Source organism: Hyla sarda, chromosome 13 (genome assembly GCF_029499605.1).
Source record: "Hyla sarda isolate aHylSar1 chromosome 13, aHylSar1.hap1, whole genome shotgun sequence".
In the NCBI taxonomy this organism is placed as follows: domain Eukaryota; kingdom Metazoa; phylum Chordata; class Amphibia; order Anura; family Hylidae; genus Hyla; species Hyla sarda.
Genome location: NC_079201.1, coordinates 36,229,551 through 36,252,377, shown reverse-complemented (window position 1 = coordinate 36,252,377; position 22,827 = coordinate 36,229,551). Strand labels below are relative to the sequence as shown.

Here is a 22,827-nt window from a genome sequence, read left to right as displayed (position 1 = left end):
CTCTCCCTTCGCACATGACTAGTATGTTGACCCTGGCGAACCAGGAAAATTCCCCATGATCCCAGGAAGCAAAGTTTGTTGAAAAACAGGCTAGCAGGGGGAGAATTTAAGATGGAATAAAGAGGCTAGATCACGAGAGGGCCAAGTAAATGGAAACAAAGCATGAAGGGAATCTAGTGTACGCCCTAGCAGTAAAACACCCAGCTCCTCTGATTTGGAGATGAGCCAGGAGTGCAGGAAGAGATACTAACAGATTAGTTAGACTAATAGGTTATCCGCAAAAGCCGAGCACTTACCGTATATTCACGGTCGCCAACAGTGACTCCATGAATATCAGGGTCGACGCGTATAGAGGCTCCATCACCAGGACATACAGGAGAGGGGTAAGGCGACAACCCTGCCTGGTGCCAGTATGAAATCGAGGAGGGGGCAGACAGGGACCCATTGAGACCGGTACAGTGCTTATATTTTGTCCGTGAATATCAGGCCCAATCAAATATGCCGAAGGGTTTGAACTAAGGAGGACCCACGATCAAAAGCTTTTCTGGGTCCAAGGAGAGGACCATCAAAAGGATCTCCTGAGTATGAGCATAATGAATGATATCTAAAGTATAAAGCGTGTTGTCCCGTGACTCCCTCCCTGGCATGGAACCCACCTGGTCCAAGTGTATGAGGGAAGGGAGATTGGAGTTAAGGCGGTTGGCCAGCAACTTGGAATAGATCTTCAGCGGACTGGGTTGAGAGGTCAATGCGGAGTTAAGCAAACTGCGACCACTTGTTTATCTAAGGATGAAAAGTCCTCTTTAGTAGGCAGAGATATAACCAGGGAGCGGAGGTCTACCAGAGTCACCAGATGGCCATCAGGTGAGGATGAGGAGGCCTCCAGGGCTGGAGTGGCTGAGCGGTCACCTTGAATAAAGGTGGGAGCTGGAGATGCTATGCCAGGGGACTGGGTCCAGAACACTGGAGGGGTTCCTGTCAAACTGAGCAGAGTGCCTAGGGGGAGGGAGGGGGCAATTATGAAGCGCCCGGCATCTGCTGCTGTACGGATGGCAGAAAGACCACCATAGTATCAGGTGTCACAGTGCTCTCTGTGACACCTGATGCCCGTATCAGGAACTGTCCAGAGCAGGAGAAAATCCCCATAGCAAACCTATGCTACTCTGGCCAGTTTCTGACACGGACAGAGGTGTCAGCGGAGAGCACTATGGACAAAAAGAAAAAAAAGAAATTCAAAAAGAATTTCCTCTGTAGCATACAGCTGCTAAAAAGTACTAAAAGGATAAAGATTTTTTAATAGAAGTAATTTACAAATCTGTTTAACTTTCTGGCCCCAGTTTACCATATATATATATATATATATATATATATATATATATATATATATATTAGTTTTCCACCGGACTACCCCTTTAAGGCCAAAATGGGCTTCATCCTTAAAGGGGTTAAAACTCACTTGGTGCTTAAGCTAGGAAGTTTGGGACTGATAGATATCCTTTACTGTGACTGACTCTGCAGCAGTGAATACAGCATGTAGGCTGGGTGCAGTAATTTACGGCCCACTGTTCCAAAAATCTGTCATACACCTGTAGTGTCCAAATGCTCACTGCACCACCCCTTATGTTCCTTGAGAGGTGTAGTATCCAAAATAGGGTCACATGTGAGCCTTTTGTGCACCCGAAGATCGCTTTATGTCCACCTATGGGGTACTTCTGTACTCAGGAGAAATTGTGTAACTTATTTTAAAGGGAATTTTTTTCCTTTTATGGGACAACACCAGCAAGTAAGTTTTAAAAATAAATTTTTTACACTAACATGCTGGTGTAGACCAAATTTTTGGTGGTAAAAGTCCCCCAAAATTTGTAACAATTTCTCCTGATTACAGAAATACCCCATATTTGCTCAAGAGTGAGAGAGCGCAATGTGCCCTTATTTTCTCGGCTATCGGGTCACCAGAGACCCGATTGGCCTGGAAAAGCCATGGTCGCCGTTATTTGGGGGGGGGGTCTGAGGACACCCAAAGGGCCGATGTGGTGGTATGGCTGCTGATAGCTATCAGCAGCGATCCCACCACATGGAAGGCACAGAGGGGGTTAACTCCTTAAGGATGAAGGGTGTACCCTCATCCCGCTCCCCTTCTATGACATGGGATCACGGGCTAACCCTGTGTCATAGCGGGGTGGTCCCGACGGCTTTCAGCAGCTGGGACCAGTGGCTAATACTGGACATAACAGATCGCGTTAACCCCTAAGACACCACAATCCAAGTTCATTGCGGAGTCTAAAATAGGAAGAAAAAAAATGTATCCTTGGAGCCCAGTGGAGCGGATCGGGACAACCATGGCGAAACTGCGGTATCCCGATCAGCTTGGAGGATGGCAGGAGGGCCCTTACTTGCCTCCTCGCCATCCTGTCATTGCTAGGTTGCTATAAAATTGCTATAAAATTGTATAAAATTGTGTAAAAGTAAAAAAAAAAAAAAAAAAAAAAAAAAGTTAATGTGAATTAACCCCTTCCCTAATAAAAGCTTGAATCACCTTTTCCCATAACAAATTATAATTATATATATATATATATATATATATATTATACATATACAAACAAAAATAAACAAACATATGTGGTACCGTCGCGTGCGTAAATGTCCAAACTATAAAAATGCATTAGGTGCCTAGACATCTCCCAATAAAGTTACTCACGAACTTGAAGACTTTCTTCAATCCATAATTTTTATTTCTTTTTGCTCGTTTTCAACTTTGCAGTATATACGGCACTAAAACTTAATAAGATGTCAGATCTAGGTCAGGTCAGATGAAAAATGACCTGTGCTCCATCCTGCTGATAAAAACTTCAGATCACGGCACAAAAAATTAGCTTTAATACATCCCCATATGCGGAAAAATAAAAATAAAGTTATAGGGGTCAGAAGATGACAATTTTAAACATACAAATGTTGGTAGTAAAATAAAATAAAACCTATATAAAATAGGTATCCTTGTGACCGTATGAGCCTACAGAATAAAGATAAGGTGTCGTTTTTACCAAAAAGTGCACTGTGTAGAATCAGACGACCCCAAAAGTTACAAAAAAGTGTTGTTTTTTTTTCAATTTTGCCCCACAATTATTTTTTTTGGTTTCGTCATGACATTTGTCATGACATTATTGATATCTTCACAAAATAAAATTGGTGGTGCAAAAAACAAGCCCTCATATGGGTCGGTAGGTGGTCTCCAAACTGTGGTCCTCCAGATGTTGCAAAACTACAACTCTCAGCATGCCCAGACAGTCCAGACATGCTGGGAGTTGTAGTTCTGTAACATTTGGCCCTTCAGATGTAGCAGAACTACACCGCCCAGCATCCCTGCTGGAAGTTGTAGTTTTGCAACATCTGAAGGGGCACAGTTTGGAGACCACTATACGGTGGTCTCCAAACTGTAGCCCTCCAGATGTTGCAAAACTACAATTCCCAGCATGCCCAGACAGTCAGGGATGCTGGGCGGTGTAGCTCTGCAACATCTGGCCCTTCAGATGTTGCTGAACTACAACTTTCAGCATGCCTGGACTCTGGGCATGCTTGGAATTGTAGTTTTGCTACATCTGGAGGGCCACAGACTGGAGACCACTACACAACTCCTAGCATGTCTTGCGGCTGTCAGTGCATGCTGGGAGTTGTAGTTTTGTAACAGCTGGATCTTTACCCCCCCCCCCCCCCCACGTGAATGTACAGGGTACATTCACACAGGCAGGGTTTACAGTGAGTTTCCTTCTGAAAGTTTGAGCTGCCGCAAATTTTCCGACGCAGCTCAAACTCCCAGCGGGAAACTCACTGTGAACCCCCTAAAAACATTACAAAATAAAAAGTAAAACACTACATACACCCCCAGACACGGTCCCCCCCTTTCCCAATAAAAATGAAAAATGTCTCGTATGGCCGGGTTTCCTAAAAGGAGCCTCCAACTGTTGCAAAACAACAACTCCCAGCATTGCTGGATAGCCTCTGACTGTCCTGGCATGCTGGGAGTTTTGCAACAGCTGGAGGCACCCTGTTTGAGAAACACTGTTGTAGGGTATTTTTGGTGGAGGCAAGCGCCATGCTTGTATCTGGGTCTGTCCCTATGCAAATCCCTAATTTAGGCCTCAAATGCGTATGACGCATTCTCACTTCAGAGCCGTGTCGTCTTTCAAGGCAACAGTTTAGGGCCACATATGGGGTATTTCCCTACTCGGAAGAAATTGTGTTACAAATTTTGGGGGGCTTTTTCTCCTTTTACCCGTTATGAAAAGGTAAAGTTAGGGGCTAGACCAGCATGTTACACTAACATACTAATGTTGACCAATACTTTTAATTTTCACAAGAGGTAAAAGGAGTTCAGACCCCCAAAATTTGTAACGCAATTTCTCCTGAGTACGGAAATAACCCATATGTGGACGTAAAATGTTCTGCGGGCGCACAACAAGGCTCAGGAGTGAGAGCGCACTATGAAGCCTAAATTGGTGATTTGCATAGGGGTGGCTGATAGTTACAGCGGTTCTCACATGAACGCAGAAAAGGAAACACCCACATGTGACTGCATTTTGAAGACTACACCCCTCAGGGAACGTGATAATGGGTACAGTGAGCCTTAACACCCCACAGGTCTGACAAATTTTCGTTATAGTTGGACATGAAAATTACAAATTTGTTTTTTTTTTCCCCTGAACTGCTGGCGTTACCCCAAATTTTTCATTTTCACAAGAGGTAATAGGAAAAAAGCCCCTGCAAAATTTGTAACACCATTTCTTCTGAGTAAGGAAATACCCCATATGCGGACGTAAAGTGATCTGCCGGTGCACTACAGGGCTCAGAAGAGAAGGAGCGCCATTGGGCTTTTGGAGAGAGAATTTGGCTGGAATTGAAGGCCATGTGCATTTACAAAGTCCCCATGGTGCCAGAACAGTGGACCCACCCCCGACATGTGACCCCATTTTGGAAACTACACCCCTCACGGAACGTAACAAGGGGTGCAGTGAGCATTTACACCCCACTGGTGTCTGACAGATCTTTGGAACAGTGGGCTGTGCAAATGAAAAATAAAATTTTTCATTTTTATGGACAACTGTTCAAAAAATCTGTCAAACAATGGGGTGTAAATGCTCACTGCACCCCTTATTACATTCTGTGAGGGGTTTAGTTCCCAAAATGGGGTCACATTTAACGCTACTTGCCCGAAGCAAGTACTAAATGCCTGAAGAAATCACCTGCCCGACGCCCGATACTGCATGTCCTGGGCGTCGGACGATACAAATTCCACATCCCTGCCATTTTGACCTTAAAGGGGTACTCCGGTGAAAACCTTTTTTCTTTTAAATCAACTAGTGGCAGAAAGTTAAACATATTTGTAAATTACTACTATTAAAAAATCTTAATCCTTCCAGTACTTATTAGCTGCTGAATATTACAGAGGAAATTATTTTCTTTTTGAAATGCTCTCTGATGGCATCACGAGCACAGTTCTCTCTGCTTTATTTATTGTTGTCCTTAGTGGGATTTGAACCCAAGTCCCCAGCACTGCAAGGCAGCAGTGCTAACCACTGAGCCACCATGCTGCCCTTAGCATGCATCTGCTATGCATGGTTGCTAAAATGGACAGAGATGTCAGCAGAGAGCACTGTGCTCGTGATGTCATCAGTGTTCCAAAAAGAAAGGAATTTCCTCTGTAGCATTCAGCAGCTAATAAGTACTGGAAGGATTAAGATTTTTTAATAGAGGTAATTTATAAATGTGATTAACTTACTGCCACCAGTTGATTTAAAAGAAAAAAGGTTTTCACCGGAGTACCCCTTTAACCCCTTAAGGACACATGACGTACTGGAACGTCATGTGTCCACTCCCGATCTATAACGCGGGGCCACGGCGTGGCCCCGCATCATAGCGGGTCAGGGCCCGGCCTCTAACAACGGCCGGGACCTGTGGCTAATAGCGCGCGGCATTGATCGCTGTGCCGCGCGCTATTAACCCTTTAGACGCAGCGTTCAAAGTTGAACGCCGCGTCTAAAGTGAAACCGAAAGCATGCCGGCTAGCTCAGTGGGCTGTTCGGGATAGCCGCGGCGAAATCGCGGCATCCCGAACAGCTTACAGGACAGCGGGAGGGCCCCTACCTGCCTCCTCGCTCTCCGATCGCCGAATGACTGCTCAGTGCCTGAGATCCAGGCATGAGAATCATCGATCACTGGTTTCCTATGAGAAACCAGTGATTAATGATAAAGATCAGTGTGTGCAGTGTTATAGCTCCCTATGGGAGCTATAACACTGCAAAAAAAAAAGTTTAAAAAAAAATGTGAATAAACATCATTTAACCCCTTCCCTATTAAAAGTTTGAATCACCCCCCTTTTCCCATAAAAAAAACCCAGTGTAAATAAAAATAAACATATATGGTAGCGCCGCGTGCGGAAATGTCCGAATTATAAAAATATATCATTAATAAAACCGCACGGTCAATGGCGTGCGCGCAAAAAAATTCCAAAGTCCAAAATAGTGCATTTTTGGTCACTTTTTATATCATGGAAAAATTAATAAAAAGCGATCAATAAGTCCTATCCATGCAAAAAATTGTATCGTTAAAAACTTCAGATCACGGTGCAAAAAATGAGCTGCGGACCTCCAGATGTTGCAAATCTACAACTCCCAGCATGCCCGGACAGCCAACGGCTGTCCGGGCATGCCAGGGGTTGTAGTTTTGCAACATCTGGAGGTCCGCAGGTTGAAGACCACTGGTATAGGAGGTAATACTCAAGTGTCCCTGCTGCTTTGCACCCGTCACCGCTGCCCTGGATGTCGCCCTCCATCGCTGTCGGGGTGTCCCCGTCGCTCCGGAACGTCTCTGCTGCCCGGGATCCTCACTCTCTGTCGCCGCCATCACGTCGCTACGCACACCGCTCCTATTGGATGACGGGACGGTGTGCGCGACAACGTGATGACGACGAAGGAGAGCGCCGGTCATGCAGGGGAGCCTGGCACGGAGCAGTCATTCGCCGATCGGACACCGAGGAGCCAGGTAAGGTCCCTCCCGGTGTCCTGTAAGCTGTTCGGGACGTCGTGATTTCACCACGGCGGTCCCTAACAGCCCGACTGAGCCGGGTTAGTTTCACTTTATTAGCTGCGGGTCCCGGCCGTTGATGGCCGCAGGGACCGCCGCGATAGGACAGGGTTTTAATGTGTATTTGCCGTATAAGACGCACCAACTTTCCCCTCCCCCAGTTTTGGGGAAGAAAAAAGTGCGTCTTATACGGCGAAAAATACGGTAGGTTTGATTTTGTATTACTTCTGGTAAAAATCATAACTACATTTATACGTTTAAAATTGTCATCTTCTGACCCCTATAACTTTTATTTTTTTGCGTATGGGGTGGTATGAGGGCTCATTTTTTGCGCCATGATCTGAAGTTTTTAGCGATACCATGTATCTATTGATCGGAAATTTAGATCACTTTTTATAGATTTTTTTGTGATATAAAAAGTGACCAAAAATACGCTATTTTGGACTTTGGAATTTTTTGCGTATAACACGCACTTTTTAGGCTAAAATCTTTAGCCTAAAGTCTATGTGCGTGCTATACGCCGATACACCCCCAGGAAAGGCAGGGGGAGAGAGGCCGTCGCTGCCCGCTTCTCTCCCCCTGCCTGCCCTGGGGTCTGGAGCCCTGCTGCCGGCCCTTCTCTCCCCTTGGCTATCAGCCAGGGGGAGAGAAGGGGCAGTGGCACCCATTGCCGGCGCCGCTGACCCGTTGCCTCCCCCCATCCCCAGTGACATAATTACCTGTTGCCGGGGTCGGGTCCGCGCTGCTTCAGGCCTCCGGCATGCGTCCCCTGCGTCGTTGCTATGCGCTGCACGGCGCCCCATTGCCGGCACCGATAGTCAGGGGGACAGAACGGGCAGCGGCGCAGATAGCCAGGGGGAGAGAAGGGCCGGCAGCAGGGCTCTAGACCCCAGGAAAGGCAGGGGGAGAGAAGCGGGCAGCGACGGCCTCTCTCCCCCTGCCTTTCCTGGGGGTGTATCGGGGTATACACGCGCACACACGCACCCTCATTTTACCATGGATATTTGGGTAAAAAACTTTTTTTACCCAAATATCCTAGGTAAAATGAGGGTGCGTGTTATAGGCCGGTGCCTGGTATACCCCGATAAATACGGTATTTGTACATTGTAATCAGATCCCCCCTAAGACGTCTTTTCTCCAAACTATATAATCCCAAGCTTGATAACCTGTCTTGGTCCTGTAATCCTCCCATACCATCAATTACCTTGGTTGCCATCCTTATCACCTGCTCCAGTTCAGCCATGTCCTTATATACAGGGGCCTGAAACTGGACATAATACGCCATATGTGGTCTGACCAATTATTTATACAGAGGCAAAGCTAAGTTCCTGTCACAAATTTCTATGCCTCACTTGATACATCCCATGAATTTTTTTTGCCTTGGCAGACCCTGCCTGAACTGTCCACCAGTACCCCCAAGTTCTTTTCAGTAGTAATTTTACCTAATGTTTTATTACTTAGCACATAATAGTACATTATGTTTTTACAGCCCAGGTGCATAACCTTACATTCATCCACATTAAACTTTATTTGCCATGTCTATACCTAAGCCTCCAGATTCCCCAGATCCCTCTGTAATATTATGTTATCCTCCTCTGTGGTAATCACCCTACCCAGTTTAGCGTCATCTGCAAATATTAAAATTCTATTCTGCAATCCCTCTACAAGGTCATTAATAAACATATTGAAAAGAAGTGGACCCAGTACTGACCCCTGTGGTACCCCACTAGTAACTGTCACCCAACCAGAGTAAGTTCCATTGATACCTACCCCTTACTATCACTGCCAGTTGCTGACCCATTTAAATATATCCTCCCTCCCATATATCTTTCACTATTTGTGTGGCACGGTATTAACCTCTTAACGACGCAGGACGTAAATGTACATAGCAGCCAGGGTCCTGCCGGTAATGGCAGAAATCTGTGATCGCGCGGATGTCTGCCACTCACCTCTCAGATGCCGTGATCCATACAGATCACGGCATCTGCGGGAGTGCGGTCAGAAAAATGGATGATCGGATCGCCCGCAGCGCTGCCATCCAATCATCTGTAATGGCGGACGGAGGTCCCCTCACCTGAGTCTTCTGCTCTGGTCTGAGGTCGAGCAGACAAGAGCAGAAGATAGCCGATGACACTAATCAGTGCTATGCAATATCAGGAGTGTGGAAATTTAATAAAAAAAACTACTTGTCCACGGGACTAAAACAGAGCAAAATCTACTTGTCCCTCATGACGATCCACTTGTCAGGGCCAATTTTCACTTTTACACACTCATTTTTTCCTCCTCGCCCTATAACAGCCATTACCACCTACATAAGGATACCTTTAAATGTTTCAATAACATTCTTCGAACCAAAAAAATTAATATATAATTGGTGAAGTGAAATTTAAATAGTAAAAGATAATTTTGCTAATTTGGTGGTTTTCTTTTCTACACCATTTACCTTGTGGTTGAGTTAACATGTTATTTTATGGCGGCCTGATTACAGCAATACCAGATTTGTATAGTTTCCGTCATGTTTTACTAATTTAAAAAAAATTCTGAACTTTTTAGAATTTTTTTTATTGCCATTTTTTGACCCCTGTAGCTTTTTTAATATATTGTTTTCGCATACCAGGCTGTATGAGGGCTCATTTTTTGCGCCATAATCAGTTTTTTGTATCGGTACCATTTTGGTATTGATCTGACTTTTTAAATTGCTTTTGAACTTTTTCCTCTGGGATATTATAAAAATTGCAATTCTGTGTTTTTTTTTTTTTTTTTTTACATTTATGTCATTTACCGTATGGGATACATAATGTTATATTTTAATAGTTCGGACAATTACGCACGCAGCGATACTAAACATGTTTATTTCTATTATGTTTACATGTTTTTATAAAGGAAAAGGGGGTGATTTGAACTTTTAACATGGAAGGGGTTAATGTGTGTCTTCTAAGCTTTATTAAAACTTTTTTTTATTTTTTATTTTCCCCACTTTATTACACTTTTAGGAGGAATCATTAGATTCCTCATACAGATCAATATAGAGTTCTATTGCACTCAATTGATCTGTGTGCTCTGCGCTCCATTGATAAAGCCTAGTCCAGTCAGGCTCTATCAATGACAGAGTCACGGGACAGCACAGGTCACATTTTAACCCCTTAACGACGAAGGACGTATATTTACGTCCTCTGCCGGCTCCCGCGATATGCTGTGGGGTCACGCGGTGACCCCGCATCATATCGGGTCGGTCCTGGTGGCGATCAACGGCCGGGACCCACGGCTAATACAGGACATCACCGATCGCGGTGATGCCCTGTATTAACCCTGCCGCGTCTGAAGCGAAAGTGAAAGTATCCCGGCTGCTCAGTCGGGCTGTTCGGTACCACCGCGGTGAAATCGCGGCATCCTGAACAGCTTACAGGACACCGGGAGGGACCTTACCTGCCTCCTCGGTGTCCGATCGGCGGATGACTGCTCCGTGCCTGAGATCCAGGCAGGAACAGTCAAGCCCCGATAACACTGATCACAGGCTTGTTAATACACGCCAGTGATCAGCATGAGAGATCAGTGTGTGCAGTGTTATAGGTCCCTATGGGAGCTATAACACTGCAAAAAAAAGTAAAAAAAGTGTAACAAAAAAGTGTTAATAAAGATCATTTAACCCCTTCCCTAATAAAAGTTTGAATCACCTCCCTTTTCCCATTTAAAAAATAAAACATTGTAAATAAAAATAAACGTGGTATCACCGCGTGCGTAAATGTCCGAACTATAAAAATATATCGTTAATTAAACCGCACGGTCAATGGCGTACACGTAAAAAAATTCCAAAGTCCAAAAAAGCATATATTTGGTCACTTTTTATACCATAAAAAAAAATGTATAAAAAGTGATCAAAAAGTCAGATCAAAACAAAAATGGAACCGATAAAAACTTCAGATCACGGCACAAAAAATGAGTCCTCATACCACCCTGTAAGTGGAAAAATATAAAAGTTATAGGGGTCAGAAGATGACAATTTTAAACATATACATTTTCCTGCATGTAGTTATGATTTTTTTCAGAAGTACGACAAAATCAAACCTATATAAGTAGGGTATCATTTTAACCGTATGGACCTACTGAATAAAGAGAAGGTGTCATTTTTACCAAAAAATTTACTACGTAGAAACAGAAGCCCCCAAAAGTTACAAAATGGCGTATTTTTTTTCAATTTTGTCTCACAATGATTTTTTTTTCCGTTTCGACGTACATTTTTGGGTAAAATGACTGATGTCACTGCAAAGTAGAATTAGTGGTGCAAAAAATAAGCCATAATATGGATTTTTAGGTGCAAAATTGAAAGGGTTATGATTTTTTAAAAGGTAAGGAGGAAAAAAAAACAAAGTGCAAAAACGGAAAACCTCCTGGTCCTTAAGGGGTTAAGTTCAGCACTGCTGTGGACAATCCATTTATTTTACACTCACCTATCGCTCTTGGGAAGGGTGACGATAGGCCCAGCATCACTACAGAGTTTTAACCCTCACCATGGCGTCACGAGTGACAAGGGTTAAAAGCGCCCTTTATTATACAGAACCGCAACACCCCTTATGCCCTACAACCCCAGGCTACCACAAATGTATTAAGTTTTACATATGCAAATGTGGCATTTAAAAAAAAGTACAGATCACGGCTCAAAAAATGAGCCCTCATACCTCCACTTAAACGGAAAAATGAAAAAAAATTAAGTTATAGGTCAGCTAAGTAGAGGGATTTTAAATGCACTAATTTGGTTAAAAAGTTAGCGATTTTTTTTTTTTTTTAAACGGTACAATAATAGAAAAGTATGTAATCTTGGGTATCATTTTAATCGAATTGACCCACAGAATAAAGAAAACACACAAATAGTATTTTTTTTGGGTTGTGCCATAAATGTTATGGTTAAATGAGTGATGTCATTACAAAGGACAACTGGTCGCGCAAAAAACAAGCCCTCATACTAGTTTGTGGATGAAAATATAAAATAGTAATGATTTTTTGAAGGCGAGGAGGAAAAAAACAAAACGTAAAAATGAGTCCTTAACCCCTTAAGGACCAAGGACGTACCGGTACGTCCTTTGTCCTGCTCTTCTGATATAACGCGGGGTTACACAGTAACCCCGTGTCATATCACGGCGGGCCCAGCGTCATAGTAAAGCCGGGACCCACCTCTAATAGCGCGCAGCGCCGATTGCAGCATCGCGCGCTATGAACCCTTTAGCCGCGCGCTCAGAGCTGAGCCGCGCGGCTGAAAGTGAAAGTTGCCGGCTAGCTCAGTCGGGCTGTTCGGGATAGCCGCGGCTAATCGCGGCATCCCGAACAGCTTACAGGACAGCGGGAGGGCCCCTACTTGCCTCCTCGCTGTCCGATCGCCGAATGACTGCTCAGTGCCTGAGATCCAGGCATGAGCAGTCATGCGGCAGAATCGTTGATCACTGGTTTCTTAAGAGAAACCAGTGATCAATGATGAAGATCAGTGTGTGCAGTTTTATAGGTCCCTATGGGACCTATAACACTGCAAAAAAAAAAAAAAGTGAAAAAAAAAAGTGAATAAAGATCATTTAACTCCTCCCCTATTAAAAGTTTGAATCACCCCCCTTTTCCAATAAAAAAAAACAAAAAAAAACCAGTGTAAATAAAAATAAACATATGTGGTATCACCGCGTGCGGAAATGTCCGAATTATAAAAATATATCATTAATTAAACCGCTCGGTCAATGGCGTGCGCGCAAAAAAATTCCAAAGTCCAAAATAGTGCATTTTTGGTCACTTTTTATATTATTTAAAAATGAATAAAAAGCGATTAATAAATCCTATCAATGCAAATATGGTACCGTTAAAAACTTCAGATCACGGCGCAAAAAATGAGCCCTCATACCGCCCCATACACGGAAAAATTAAAAAGTTATAGGGGTCAGAAGATGACAATTTTAAACGTATTAATTTTCCTGCATGTAGTTATGATTTTTTCCAGAAGTCCGACAAAATCAAACCTATATAAGTAGGGTATCATTTTAATCGTATGGACCTACAGAATAAAGATAAGGTGTCATTTTTACCGAAAAATGTACTACGTAGAAACGGAAGCCCCCAAAAGTTACAAAACTGCGTTTTTTTTTTTCAATTTTGTCGCACAATGATTTTTTTTTTCCGTTTCACCGTAGATTTTTGGGCAAAATGACTGACGTCATTACAAAGTAGAATTGGTGGCGCAAAAAATAAGCCATCATATGGATTTTTAGGTGCAAAATTGAAAGAGTTATGATTTTTTAAAGGCAAGGAGCAAAAAACGAAAATGCAAAAACCCCGGTCCTTAAGGGGTTAAAGGAGTACTATGATATTGAAAAAAATGTCCCCATAGAATAGGGTATCTAAATACCTTTAAATAGAGGTGCTGATCTCCCGAATCGGTCCAGCGGTTCTCCCGTTACAGCCCGCTGTAATTTCTCTTACTTCCGGGTACTGTATGTCTCAAAGTGACGTCATAATTGATGCTACCCAGCATTCATATTGCCTGTTCCTCTGGTCTCAAGCCCTCCCTCACTGTAGCTCCCCACCCCTAATAATATTCAGCACTACGCCCCTCTCTGCCTCCCCTTTCCCTAACCACCACCCCCATCCACTACGCCATCTCCTCCCTCTCTGCCTCATCCAATCATTTAACAATCGCTGCACCCGGCTCACGCTGGCTACAGTAATGTAAGCATACTATGCTCACATCGCTGTAGCACACGTGGACCGGAGCAGCAAAATCAAAAACAATGGCAATGGTATGTCTTCACAGATGTAATGGAACTGTTTTTCTCAATAAACATTGGTTTGTATGGTCGGGTACGAATGCGCATGGAACTTGTTCTCTACACATTACAATATGCATAAGTTGCTTTGTGAATATAACTGATAGTTACGCCGAAGTAACTATCAGTTATATTACTGGACAAAAGTAATCACATGCCCGGGCCAAAGATGCTGCTGAGTGCGCAGGCGCGCGACTCGCAGCATGATAGGAGGGAGGTTAGGGAGGCTTTTCCACAGCTGAGCGAATGCCGGCTGAGGAAATGAGAGGGGTTATGAATATTCAGAGGGGGAGGGACCGACTCTGGCTTGTGGGGGCCGGCAGACTGCAGGGAGGATCACAGAAATGATAACGTTTCGTTACAAAGATGGCGACAGATGGCCAGAACATGCGGAACGTACGTCATAGCTCACAGTCAGAGGATGAACTTCCGGATTACGTGAAAACAAGGTATGCTTTCTATATAGGTTATGAAGGTAATTTACACTATTGTATAACTTGATAAATGATTGCTAATGGCAGTTAAATGTTTTGATTTAGAGTACTCCTTTAAGGCCCAAATGGGCTGAGTCCTTAACCTCTTAAGGACGCCGGGCGTATGCATACGCCCTGCATCCCGAGTCCTTAAGGATGTGGGGCGTATACATACGCCCGTGGGAATTCCGGTCCCCGCCGCTAGCCGGTTGGGACCGGACCGGAATGCCTGCTGAAATCATTCAGCAGGAATCCCGGCACATCGCCGAGGGGAGTCCTGAGACCCCCCCCATGTTGGTGATCGCAGAAAATCGCATGTCAATTCAGACATGCGATTTTCTGCTATTCCGGGCTGATCGGGTCTCCGGTGACCCGATCACCCGGAAAATAGGGATGATCGGAGCTGTCAGGGACAGCCCCGATCATCCTGAGGGCTAGGAGTGAGGTCGCAGTGCTGCGATCTCCTCCTATCCCCTGCCATTGGGCAGAACTGATTCTGACCAATGTCAGGGCAGGACAGTGGGTTGCCATGGCAACCCCCTGTTCTGCCCACCCCCTGGATGTCGAGGGGAAGATGGAGAGAAGATGGAGGCCATTACCTGGAGGAGAAGATGCCTGGGGAGCCACGATCGTCGCTGGCGACTGCTGGATCCTGGCTCAGGTAGGGAAACCAGGGGGGGAATGAAAGTGAAAGTAATGTGATCTTTACTGTGGCAACCACTAGGAAGGCCAAACTGCAACTTCCAGCATGCTGGGAGTTGTAGTTTTGCAACATGGTGCCCAAACGGTAGCCCTCCAGATGTTGCCAAACTACAACTCTCAGCATGCCTAGACTGCCCAAGCATGCTGGGAGTTGTAGTTCTGTAACATCTGTCCCTTCAGATTTTGCAATTTTCATGAAATTTTTGAAAATTGCTGCTCTACTTTGAAGCCCTCTAATTTTTTCAAAAAGCTAAAATATGTCCATTTTATGATGCCAACATAAAGTGGACATATTGTATTTGTGAATAAAAATAAAATTTATTTGGAATATCTATTTTCCTTACAAGTAGAGAGCTTCAAAGTTAGCAAAATGCTAAATTTTCAAAATTTTCATGAAATTTTGGGATTTTTCACCAAAAAAGGATGCAATTAACGCCGAAAATTTACCATCAAAACAAAGTAGAATATGTCACGTAAAAACTATCTCAGAATCAGAATATTCGGTAAAAGCGTTTTGGAGTTATTAATTCGTAAAGCGACGGTGGTCAGAATTGCGAAAAAGGGCTCAGTCCTTAAGGTGAAAAAGGGCTGCGTCCTTAACCCCTAAAGGGCTCAGGGTTTTTCAGTTTTTGCACTTTCGTTTTTTCCTCCTTACCTTTTAAAAATCATAACCCTTTCAATTTTCCACCTAAAAATCCATATTATGGCTTATTTTTTGCGTCACCAATTCTACTTTGCAGTGACAGTCATTTTACCCAAAAATTCACGGTGAAATGGGAAAAAAAAAATCATTGTGCGACAAAAATCGAAAAAAAAAAATGCAATTTTGTAACTTTTGGGGGCTTCTGTTTCTACGCAGTGCATAATTCTGTAAAAATGACACCTTATCATTATTCTGTAGGTCCATACGGTTAAAACGATACCCTACTTATATAGGTTTGATTTTGTCGTACTTCTGGAAAAAAATCATAACTACATGCAGGAGAATTTATACGTTTAAAAAATTTCATCTTCTGACCCCTATAAAAAAAAATGAGGACTCATTTTTTGCGCCGTGAGCTGAAGTTTTTATCGGTATAATTTTTGTTTTGATCGGACTTTTTGATCACTTTTTATTCATTTTTTAAAAGTATAAAAAGTGACCAAAAATATGCTTTTTTGGAATTTTCTTGCGCGTACGCCATTGACCGTGCGGTTTAAATAATGATATATTTTTATAGTTCGGACATTTACGCACGCGGTGATACCACAATGGAAGCCTACGGGAGGGGGCGTGATAGCTATCACACCCCCTCCCGTAGGCTTGCATTGAGGGGCGGAGCGGGACGTCACATGGGGGCGGAGGCGTGACATCACACGCCGCTGTCCCTGTAGTCACCTGTAATCAGCCCAGGAGCGAACACGCTTGATTACAAATGGGGTGCCGCGTGCATGATCACGGCGTCCCTAGCTGCGGGACTCCCGTGATCAGGCATCTTATCCCCATCCTTTGGATAAGGGATAAGATGTGTAAGCACCGGAGAACCCCTTTAAGATTTTTTAATAGAAGTAACTTACAAATCTGTTTAACTTTCTGGCACCAGTTGATTTAAAAAAAAAAAAAATAAAAAAAATAAAAAGTTTTTCACCGGATTACCCCTTTAAGGGACGTGGGGCGTCTGAGCACTGTGGCCCCCCCACGATCGTTTGTACACCGAAGCCCCGACTCTCCCAAAGAGCGGCACGTCATGACCCCCACCTAAAGCGGGGTCTGCCACGCCCCCTCCATATATCTCTATGGGAGAGCCCTCTTTGGCTCTCCTATAGAGATATATGGAGGGGGCGTGACGGCGCTTTGGGCGGGGGTCGTGACGCGCCGCTCTGTGGGAGAGCCGGGGCTCCACCGCACAAACGATCGCAGGGGGCCACAGCGCTCGGACCCCCCGCAATCTAAAACTTATCCCCTATACTGCGGATAGGGGATAAGTTTTTCTGTACTACGGGGCATGAGACTTCTTCTTTAAATGCCTTAGAAAAGTCCAGAAACCAGGGCTGTGGAGTCGGACGAAATTTTGGTTACCTGGAGTGGGAGTCAGCAAACCGACTCAGACTAAATTTAGATTGGAATGTCCCAATTCACAAAAAGTTATAATTAATGACTTCTCTACTGTAAGAATAAAGACCAATGCATGCAGTGCCTCACGTAACCACAAAACGAACACATTAAGTGACCGTGAAGAAGCGTGCTTTTCATGTGCTTCACTATATGGCACGCAACGCACAATTAGGAGCGGCAATACTTATACTTTCCATAGTGTTGTGTTCTGCTGTTACATGGAACCCATGGGTAACCTAGCCTATCACTGATAAGGGATTAAGTAAACATGACTATGGGATTCTACTAGGGAAATCATGTTTTATAATAAATGCCCCTTCCTGGATCCTCCCACTGCCCTATCTTCAGCAGCAGATCAGCACACAAACTGTTCAATACAGTAGACTTATCTTCCCAGCCAGTAGTCCTGTGGTAATGACATGTATGTTGCCTTTCTTTCCTTCAAGGAATGTATAAAATACATTTGCATATTAATACAGAGGAGTCGGAAAGTCAGAAGTACAAAAAACTGGGGAGTCGGGGGTCGGAACATTTATCTACCGACTCCACAGCCCTGCCAGAAACACAACATTCCGGACAGCATCCTCATAGTAACGCCCCACTTCCCTCCAGGATGGAGCTCCACTCTGCATCTACCCTCTCTGCTCATGGTAGATTTCACACTGGAGGAGAGGGGTCTAGATGCAAATTTGAACTCTATTTTACAGTGGAGGAGGATCAGCGTTGCAATGAGGATGCCGACCGGACGTTGCAGTGCACTCAGGGCTTGGGAACACCTTATGTGCACCAAGCTCCTTTATTTGCATACCTAGATAATTGAAATAAGGCAGAAACAGAGGTACTGATTAAAAAACAAAGCTCCATTGTCATCAGTGTCACCCACACTGCAACTCTATAAGTATAGGTTAGTGCGGTTGATGCTGATGATAGATTCCCTTTAGGTAGGATGACACACTGCGCATATACAGCATATTTCACACTGCTATAAATCTGCCAGGCAGCAGGAAATACACTGTGTATTTCACTATGAGCAGACACACAGGGCTTCCCCTCCACAGCCCTGTGTGTGAGGTAAGATTGGAGGCGGGGCGAGCATGTCACAGTTATGTTGGTGCGCTCCCCCAGCCTCCAAACCTCACTGCACACACAGGGCTGTGGCCAGGAAGCCCTGTGTGTCTGCATTTTGAGAGAGCCTACCCTTAAAGGGGTACTCTCTTGCTAGACAGCATATCCCCCATTCAAAGGATAGGGGATAAGATGTCTGATCCTGAGGGTCCAGCTGCTGTGAACTGTGACCCCACGCGATCTCCGTGCAGACACCCGGCATTCTAAACAATTATGCTCAATAAGTTGGGTTCAGGAGGCCGTGGTCATGACGTCACGACACACCCCCTCATGACTCCACACCACGCCCCCTCCATTCAGGTCTTTGTAGCAAGAGCGGATGCACCGGCAGAATATATACAGCTCTCACGTCAAAATACGTGAGAACTGTGCTTGCTACAGAGCGGAGCACTCACGAGACTGGTGACTTCACATCACTAGGACATGGAGCCGCTGAAGATGTGTGTTAATTGAGGGGGTGGCTTTATTAGGAAACGGACCGAGGCAAGGCAGCCAGCTTACAGGGCCCCACCTTCTGCGCGTAATTGACTGAATATAGCCAAAGATCTTCTGGAGCCCATATCGCAGGAACCACTGGACCGATTGTAGAAAGTAAATGCTTTGTGGACTTCTGGTAACTCATGCTATAACCCCGTGTATTGGGTTTAGTGTGGGTGACCAGGTTAACTGTAAATTGGTACAAAACCACAGCAGGTTGAGGTAAAGCTCAATTAATGCACAAAAATTTGTGGTATACAACAAGCTCACCATCTGGACATAACCTTAGGCCAGTTTGACACAAGTATAATATGGGCACAATTTTGCATCCATATTATGACAAGTACCAGAATGACCTGAATTTATGGCATAATAGATCCTGGCAAAACCGGCCTTAAACACTGATCAAAAATATAAAGGGAACACTTAAACAACACAATGTAACTTACAAGTCAATCACACTTCTGTGTAATCACACTGTCCACTCAGGAAGCAACACTGATTGACAATCAATTTCACATGCTGTTGTGCAAATGGAACAGACAACAGGTGGGAATTAGAGGCAATTAACAAGACACCCTCCAATAAAGGAGTGGTTATGCAGATGGTGACCACAGACCACTTCTCAGTTCCTTTGCTTCCTGGCTGATGTTTTGGTCACTTTTGAATGCTGGTGGTGCTTTCACTCTAGTGGTAGCATGAGACGCAGTCTACAACCCACACAAGTGGCTCAGGTAGTGCAGCTCATCCAGGATGGCACATCAATGCGAGCTGTGGCTAGAAGGTTTGCCGTGTCTGTCAGCGTAGTGTCCAGAGCATGGAGGTGCTACCAGGAGACAGGTCAGTACATCAGGAGACGTGGAGGAGGCCGTAGGAGGGAAACAAACCAGCAGCAGGACTGCTACCTCTGACTTTATGCAGGGAGGAGCACTGCCAGAGCCCTGCAAAATGATCTCCAGCAGGCCACAAATGTGCATGTGTCTACTCAAACGGTCAGAAACAGACTCCATGAGGGCCCGACGTCCACAGGTGGGGGCTGTGCTTACAGCCCAACACGGTGCAGGATGTTTGGCATTTGCCAAAGAACACCAAGATTGGCAAATTCGCCACTGGCACCTTGTGCTCTTCACAGATGAAAGCAGGTTCACAATGAGAACATGTGACAGAGTCTGGAGACGCTGTGGAGAACGTTCTGCTGCATGCAACATCCTCCAGCATGACCGGTTTGGCGGTGGGTAAGTAATGGTGTGGGGTGGCATCTCTTTGGGGGCCGCACAGCCCTCCATATGCTTGCAGCCTGGCTGCCATTAGGTACCGAGATGAGATCCTCAGATCCCTTGTGAGACCATATGCTGGTGCGGTTTGCCCCGGGTTCTTCCTAATGCAAGACAATGCTAGACCTCATGTGGCTGGAGTGTGTCAGCAGTTCCTGCAAGAGGAAGGCATTGATGCTATGGACTGGCCCGCCTGTTCCCCAGACCTGAATCCGATTGAGCACATCTGGGACATCATGTATCGCTCCATTCACCACGTTGCACCACAGACTGTCCAGGAGTTGGCAGATGCTTTAGTCCAGGTCTGGGAGAACATCCCTCAGGGGACCATCCGCCACCTCATCGGGAGCATGTCTAGGCATTGTAGGGAGGTCATACGGGCACGTGGAGGCCACACACACTACTGAGCCTCATTTTGACTTGTTTTAAAGGGGTACTCCGGCGCTGACATCTTATCCCCTATCCAAAGGATAGGGGATACGATGCCTGATCGCGGGGTTCCCGCCGCTGGGGACCCCCGTGATCTTCCACGCCGGACTCAGTTAGAATCAGCCCCCGGAGTGTGCTAGCTCCGGGTCTGATTACTGGCGAGCATAGTGACGTCACGCTCCATCCCCTCAATGCAAGCCTATGGGAGAGGGGGTGACAGCACGCTCCGGGGACTGATTCTAACGGGGTGCGGCATGGAAGATCATGGTGGTACCCAGTGGTGAGACCCCCGCGATCAGGCATCTTATCCCCTATCCTTCGGATAGGGGATAAGATGTCTTAACGCCGGAGTACCCCTTTAAAGGACATTACATCAAAGTTGGATCAGCCCGTAGTGTGGTTTTCCACTTTGATTTTGAGTGTGACTCCATATCTAGACCTCCATGGGTTGATAAATTTGATTTCCATTGATAATTTGTGTGATTTTGTTGTCAGCACATTCAACTATGTAAAGATGAAAGTATTTAATATGCTTAGTTCATTCATATCTAGGATGTGTTATCTTAGTGTCCCTTTATCTTTTTGAGCAGTGTACATTTGTAAATGTTGGGAGATCTTTTATGTGCCAACCACACAGAACACAATTATGCTGACATGAACAGAGCCGTACATTACAATGCATTATTCCCTGTCTCTTTTCCTATAGTATTGTGCAATATTTCCCAACCAGGGTGCCTCCAGCTGTTGCAAATCTACAACTCCCAGCATGGGCTTGGCTAGCATGCTGGGAGTTGAAGTTTTGTAACAGCTGGAGGCCCACTGGTTGGGAAGCACCGATATAGTGCATATATGAGACACACTCCTGTCCTGTCTTCACATATCGGAACTGTATGGAGACGACTTATTCACCTGTACTATCAGTGTCCTGGAACTCTGTGACCAAAGACTGCAAATACTGAAAGCGATCTACGCTTGCGCAGTGCCCGCCGCTCATCTTCTCCCGCAGAATAGCAGGGCACCGGTAAGAATCAGCATCAGATTGAGCGGACGTGACGTCACGTTCCTAGCGGAAGTGAACCTTGTAAGGTCCTGGTCTAGCTTAGACTCTTTTAGTTTTTATAGTTACGCATGGTTTACTACATGGCCGAAGTGAAATGCTGAGAACAGGGCTTAGGCACCTGGGCCGCTCTGCTTGTTCCCTTGATGAACGTAGGTAATGGAAATGGCCGCTAGATGGCGGTAACACCCTATTTAGTGCTAGTAGCCTACCGTTTATCATGCATTCACAAAGATTGTTCATTGCTTTTACTTTTGGCCCCAATGATTTATCATTTCCTTGTTCCCAAACCATTGACGTGTGCAGAAGCGTTTGTTACCCTAAGTTATAGCTCGTTCAATGTGTGCAGTTGCCCATAGCAACCAGATAGCTTCTTTGATTTTTTTTTTAAAGAGGCCTCTGATGAATGAAAGAAGCAATCTGATTGCTTTCTATGGGAAATTGCACCGCTTAACTGCACAGGTTTTGAAAATAGGATATAAGACTGTCAATGTTAATAGACAACCTTTATAATAGGTTATGTTCACATGGCTTACAACTGCAGGTTTTTAAATGCGAAAATGTGAAAAATCACACAGTATCACCGTAAATCTAATCTCTAAAGAATTTGCACCTTATTGGTAAATTCGGGGGAAGTACACATATGTCCAGGGCCGATACATACAAAAGAATGACAGGGAAAATACTGATCATTGCTATGCCCTATGCATAGCACTGAACAGTATTAGCAATCTAATTATTGCTATAAATAGTCCCCTATGGGGACAACATTTTTTACAATAAGTAAAATATAAAAGTGAAAAAGCCCCTCCCCAATAAAGTTTTAAATCACCCCTTTTCCCCATATTAATACAAAAAAGCATGAAAAAAGATAGACATATTTGGTATCATCGCGTGTGTAAATGTCCGAACTATAAAAATATGATGTTCATGATCCCCTACAGTGAACGGCGTAAATGTAAAAATAAAAAAAGTCCTAAATTTTCACATCAAACTGCAAAAAAAAAAAAATCAAGAAAAAGTGATCAAGAAGCCACATACACATAAGTGGTACTAAAACAAACTACAGATAATGGCGCAAAAAATGAGCCCTCACACATCCCTTAATACGGAAAACTAAGCGTTAGAGGTGGCCAAAATAGGGCAATTTTAAACTTACTGATTTTGTAAGCAGTACAATAATAGAAATGTATGTAACCATGGATATCATTTTAATCGTATTGACCGGAACATGTATTTTTTTTCCGTAAAGTATACAGCGTAAAAACGAAACCTACAAAATTTGCTACATTATTTTCGTTTAAATTTCCTTACACAAAAA

The 22,827-nt window shown here is 44.5% G+C and overlaps 1 protein-coding gene across 1 annotated transcript in view; it reads right to left on the bottom strand.

Annotated features, from left to right (window-relative positions):
• ARMC7 (armadillo repeat containing 7) overlaps positions 1 to 21,506 on the bottom strand; it is a 47,238-nt gene extending 25,732 nt beyond the window's left edge. Inside the window, exon 1 of the mRNA XM_056550305.1 lies at positions 21,359 to 21,506. Coding sequence (XP_056406280.1) covers positions 21,359 to 21,443 — 85 coding nt within the window. The 5' untranslated portion in view covers positions 21,444 to 21,506. The remainder of the gene's footprint in view (positions 1 to 21,358) is intronic.
• Between the last annotated feature and the right edge of the window lie 1,321 nt (positions 21,507 to 22,827).